This window comes from Mandrillus leucophaeus, unplaced genomic scaffold (assembly GCF_000951045.1).
Source record: "Mandrillus leucophaeus isolate KB7577 unplaced genomic scaffold, Mleu.le_1.0 Scaffold2, whole genome shotgun sequence".
Lineage (NCBI taxonomy): Eukaryota > Metazoa > Chordata > Mammalia > Primates > Cercopithecidae > Mandrillus > Mandrillus leucophaeus.
The window spans coordinates 5,203,860-5,209,610 of NW_012102031.1; the positions used below are offsets into that span (position 1 = coordinate 5,203,860).

At 57.7% G+C, this 5,751-nt stretch overlaps 2 protein-coding genes across 2 annotated transcripts in view; one reads left to right on the plus strand and one right to left on the minus strand.

Annotated features, from left to right (window-relative positions):
* POLR2F (polymerase (RNA) II (DNA directed) polypeptide F) overlaps positions 1-5,751 on the minus strand; it is a 107,282-nt gene that overhangs the window by 66,990 nt on the left and 34,541 nt on the right. The window lies entirely within an intron of this gene.
* The window catches only part of SOX10 (SRY (sex determining region Y)-box 10), a 9,719-nt gene continuing 5,947 nt past the window's right edge, over positions 1,980-5,751 (plus strand). The window contains exons 1-2 of the mRNA XM_011979111.1: positions 1,980-2,050; positions 5,166-5,434. Coding sequence (XP_011834501.1) covers positions 1,980-2,050; positions 5,166-5,434 — 340 coding nt within the window. The remainder of the gene's footprint in view (positions 2,051-5,165; positions 5,435-5,751) is intronic.

Below are 5,751 nucleotides of genomic sequence, written 5' to 3' on the forward strand. Positions count from 1 at the left end.
GCCCTCTGGCTTCGGGTGGATTCAGGGTAGCCGAGGCGGCCTGGCCTCCTGCACCCCGGAGCGGGACTGCCTGGCAGTCCTCCTTGGATAGGGCTGGAAGACCAGGTGTGGGGACCCCGCCCGCCCTTCCACCACAAGGACCCTAGAACTCCGAATTCCAGCAGCCTAGGCCAGGTCTTCCTACCGGGCGGCGGGCAGGAAGGCGCCCCCTCGTGGTTGGAATTTTGGGGGTGGCAGACCGTGGGGCCTGGGGCTTTGGAGAAAGGGAAGGAAGCCTTCACTAACTCCCTGCCCACAGATATACACACTCATGCCACCAGCTGCTGTGGTCAGGAGGATTCGAGGGAAACGCTTGGAAAGAACCAAAGGGTTGGCTGGAGATGCAGGGAAACTGAGGCAGTCAGATGGAGAACTCGGGAGGTTCAAAGAAAACAAGGAATTCAGATGAGAGTCTTTGGAAGAGTGGGGGATGAAGAACTGCGGGTACAAATGTTTCTGCTGCTGCAGGATCTCATCCTATCCTTGGGGTCTTCCCTGGGACTTTCTGACCCCACCCTCCTTTGAGTTGGGGGCTTCTTCATCCTCCTAGGGAGAGGACACACAGAAAGGGGCCTCCCCCTCCTGCTCTGCCCCAGAGCCACCAAGTTGATCTCTTTCCTTTCCTCCCTCTCCCAGTTCGGCGCCATCTTCCCTGCCAGGGCCCCACCCCAGCGTTGAGCAACCTCTTCCCCCCTGCCCCAGAGCTGGAACTGAGCACTCTGGCCAGAAGGAAACCTTGGCCCCCTTCCTGCCCAGGGGCCCTCAGAGTCCCAGGTTCCCTGGGACCAGCCCACACCTCTAGGAAAAACATCCCCCCCAGGGAACAATTCTGCCACCTTTGACTCAGGTCTGGGGTTCAGCCAGGCCTCCTGGGGATGTGTGGAACAAGGCAACCCCCTACTCCCACCCTGGGAATGCCAGAGCAGCTCCGAAAGAGAACAGGGACTCCAGGAGATGTGAGTCGGTAGCAGTCACCTGATTCCCGCTAGACTGGCCAAGAGACAGGCCCAGAAAAGCAAAGGAATTGCAAAGGTCACATAGAAGTTAGTGGCAGAGCCAGGGCCAGAACCCAGGACTCCCATACTCTCTGTCCAGAGGACTTCCCCCGACCCTGGTGACAGTGGTGGATCACCTACCCTCTGAGGAGTGGTCAGAATGTTGTGGGGAAGCAAGAAGATAAGAACAAGAGTGAGGAGCATCTGGGTTCCAGAAAATTAGGGCTTTGTCAGAGGAGCCCGGCTCTCTTCCACTGCCCTTCCCCGTGCTGACCACAGTTGGGTAGAGATTGGGTCTAGAAACTTAGCGTGGTAGAAGGTGCAGGAGGGTCTCCAAGAGACCAAAAGATTCACATCCAGCCCCCTGGCCTGTTCTTGCCATGTGTTTGCTGAAGACCTGGTGCCCCTTCCCCTGCCCCTTCTCAGCCCTCAGTGCCCTGCTCACCCAGGGCAGGCCCAGGGCTCAGCAACCAGCCCGTTGTGTGGACCCAGACAGCCCAGTTCTGCTCAAGAGTAGAGGTCACAGCTAGCTCCTCCGCCCAAGGTCCATCCAGATCTGGGTGGGGCTTGGCCCAGGCCGGTACCTTTAGTGCCAGGGGACAAAGAAGAGCAAGTGAGAAACAGACAACCAGGAGAGACATACAGACAGGGCAGACCCTGAGGACCATGAGAAGACCACAGTGCGAGCCCAATGAGAGTCAAAGCAAGGACGGACCTAATTCTCCCTCCATCTCCCATTGCCAAGGGTTTAAGATTGGCTCCTCCATTGTCCCTGTCCCCAGGTTCCCCCAGCCCAGAACCCTGGGCTTGAACTCCCTTCAGGAGGACTTATTCTTGGCCATCACTCAAGCTGTGTGCACATGAGCCAGCCTGAGGTGTGGCAGTCAGGAAAACTGGCACTACTAGCTGAGGACCCAATCCCAGGGGGAGGACAGGGCCAGAACCATGGCAAGGATCAAAGGCAATGCCAACAGATGGTGGCTCTCTGGACCCTGGAGGGGGGTCCTGAGAGACCTGTGGGTATGCACTGGGCTGGCCAATTGCTCCAGGGGCTTCTCCTGAAACCTCCTCAAGCTGTGATTCCCAGGATGTCAAGAAGGGGGGTGGTTAGGTAGGCAGAGCTAAAAAACAAGTGTCTTAAAACCAAAAAGAGAGAGATACACACAGACTGTGTGGAGTGCCCCAAGGGAGTGTGGGATCAGACACACTGTAGCCCACGTCCTAAGGGGCCGTGTGAGCCCCAACAGTCACGCTAACTTTTGATGCCCATCTGGGGAGGGGCTAGTAGAGGCTGATCACAGGGTGGTGCCTGTGGGTTGGTTGACCTGCCTAGAAAGAACCAGAGCCGAGAAACTGGAAAGACGGACACAGGCAAGAGACCCTCCTGTGTGGTAGGGGTTACCCAGCCTGTTCCCAGTGCCACAGGCCCTTCCCCAGGTAGTCTTCGTATGCCCCTGGCCTAGCAGGATATATGTAGCAGCACTCAGTGCCCCACTGTGGGAGCTCCCCAGGTGGGGTTTCCAGTTTGGGTGAGGAATCAGCCTACCTCTTCTCGCCCCCATTCCAAACCTGGAAGACCAGGGAGAAAGAGGGCTGACAGGAAGGTGCAAATGAGGACTGAGTTTGGAGTTAGAGCTGGGGGTGACATGGGGGGTTTGGGGCTGGTAATGTTGAGTGGGGACTGGTGCTGGAGATTGGGTTTACATGGTGGGCAGGCTGGGTTTGGGGTTGGGTTGGAGGTGGAATCAGCTGTCCAGCACAGCTGGTGGAGGAGGGGGCTGGGGTCGGGGATGGCAGTGGTCCCGGGCTTAGGTTTCTGTCAGGGTTAGGCTAATGCTGGGAACTAGCTTAGAAGGTGGCAGTGGAATCTGATGTTGGAATCCTCCCTCTCTTCTAGCCCCTGTCACTTTCTTGCTGATGCCAGCTGAGCAGGGGGCAAGGGAAGGATGGGTGAGAGAGTGAGCTTTGTGTCCCATGTCCCTAGCCATCCCAGAAGCCCCTCTGCTGGGGCCCACTGCTGGCGGAGCAGCTCTCTCCTCTGTGGGTTCTCCCCAGTCACACCCTCAAGGCCTGCTCCACCCCCTCCCCTGGTCCCAGCCATCAGAGAGGGTGCCCACATCCCACTCCCTGACTCTCAATTCCTTGCTCCAGCATCTTTGTCCTAAGTGTGTACACTGACTGACAGTCTCGGCTGGAGGGACCCTTTGAGAAAGCTGGGGCTAGGGCTAGGCTCAGGGCGGGGGTAGGGGGAGTAGACAGGGAGGCTAAGCCGCAGAGGAATGCTGCTGCCGGCTAGGAGGTGCCTGGCATGACCACCCCCGCCCAGCCTGGGGAGGGAGGGCTCGGTCTTCTGCTGACTGGGGGAAGAGGGCACCCACTGGGGTGTGAGGGGTGGGGCAGCTGGAGAGAGAGGCCCTCCGGACTGACAGACAGGGCTGCTCCCACAAAGCCTCATGGACTCTTAGTACCAAGGTCTGGGATTCTAGAATCTGTGGACTTTCCCCTCGGCCCCCTCTGTAAGGTACCCTATCCTGCCCTCCTCACCCTGGAGTAGCCAAACCCTGAACACCCTCCACCCTCCAACCCTGGCCTGAGGCTGGAGTTGGTGGCAAGGGCGCTGGCTTCAGGGTTTCTTCTCTCCATGTGTTGGTTTCAGGGACTGTTCCAGGGTCTGAGGAGAGTCTAGCTTCCTCTACCCTCTGTTATTTTCTGGACAAGGATATATGATCCTCCCCAGGAGGCAGTGCCCCCCCACCCCGACCCATGGTAAAGAGGACCCACATCTGCCCCCTCAGTTCCACCACAGTGGAATTCACACAATCAGGACCCAGAGTTGAGAGGCCACCCCTAGATCCTCCTGTCCAACCACCCCGGCAAGCAGCATTAGAAAAGCACCTCTCGGGGCCGGGCACAGTGGCTCATGCCTATAATCCCAGCACTTTGGGAGGCCAAGGCGAGTGGATCACCTGAGGTCAGGAGTTCAAGACCAGCCTGACCAACATGGTGAAACCTTGTCTCTACTGAAAATACAAAAATTAGCCGGGCATGGTGGCCCGTGCCTGTAGTCCCAGCTACCCAGGAGGCGGAGGTTGCAGTGAGCTGAGACCGCGCCATGGCACTCCAGTCTGGGTGACAGAGTGAGACTCTGTATCTAAATAAACAAAAAATAAAAAATCGAAAAGCACCTCTTGGGCCGGGCACAATGGCCCATGCCTGTAATCCCAGCACTTTGGAAGGCCGAGGTGGGCGGATCACCTGAGGTCAGGAATTGGAGACCAGCCTGGTCAACATGGTGAAACCCTGTCTCTACTAAAAATGCAAAAATTAGCTGGGCGTGGTGGCGCATGCTTGTAATTCCAGCTACTTGGGAGGCTAACGCACGAGAATCACTTGAACCTGGGAGGCAGAGGTTGCAGTGAGCTGAGATCGCACCACTGAACTCCAGTGTGGGTGACAGAGTGAGATCCTCTCACAGAAAAAAAAAAAAGAAAGAAAGAAAAGCACCTCTTTCTCAAGGTGCTCAGCCCACTTCCCAGGCTCTGGTGCAAGGCATTTCACATCCATTATTCTGGCCAATCCCACACCCAAGTTAAGCCGATGTTATCATCCTTTTATAGGTGAAGAAACTCAGGCTCAGAGAAGTAATTTGCTCAAGGTCACACACACAGCTAGTAAGTAGCAGAGACTGAGCTCTCCCCCAGCCACGCTGCTTCTGTTACCCACCCTCAGTCCCAGGGAGCTCACCCCCTAATGAAGTAGCCAATTCCACTTGCAGACAGCTTTGATGATAAGAAAGTGTTTCCTTTCCTTGAACTGGCATCTGCCCCTTGAAACCTCTATTCCTACTTCTAACTCCTGCCAGGAGCAGCAGGCTGACCCCTCTCACCTTCCAGCCCGTGAAAGATTTTGGGGGCAGAGATCATAGTCCTCTGAGGCTGTATTCCTTGGGCCTCACATCTCTCAGTCCATAAATCATAGGGCACAGCCCCCACCCCAGGTCCTGTCCTCTGGGTGCCCCATCCCAGGGCCTCACATCTTCCAAGACGGACACTCAGAGGGAGGCCAACCTGGAGTGCTCTGGCACTCACGGGGGCCCCTCTGCCGTCCTCTCCGCCTCCCACCATACCCCAGGCTGCTGAACGAAAGTGACAAGCGCCCCTTCATCGAGGAGGCTGAGCGGCTCCGTATGCAGCACAAGAAGGACCACCCGGACTACAAGTACCAACCCAGGCGGCGGAAGAACGGGAAGGCCGCCCAAGGCGAGGCAGAGTGTCCCGGTGGGGAGGCGGAGCAAGGTGGGACCGCCGCCATCCAGGCCCACTACAAGAGTGCCCACTTGGACCACCGGCACCCAGGAGAGGGCTCCCCCATGTCAGATGGGAACCCCGAGCACCCCTCAGGTGAGTGCTGATGACAGGGCTGAGGGTGGGGCAAGGCCGGTCAGTGGAGAGAGGAGACGGCTGGATGGCAATGAGACCCTGGACTCTAGGGAGAGTGTGCCAGGCTGTGCAGTTGCCCTAGCAGAGCTTCAGGGGCCCAGAGGGAGCTCCATGGGGGTTCCAGTGCCAGGGGCAGTGGCTGGGCAAGATGGCTCTGGTCAGGGCTGATCCAAGGGGTCACTGCTGCTGGGCAAAGAGGGCCAGTTAAAGAGTCTGTAGAGGTTAGGCCTGGCGCGGTGGCTCAAGCCTGTAATCCCAGCACTTTGGGAGGCCGAGAC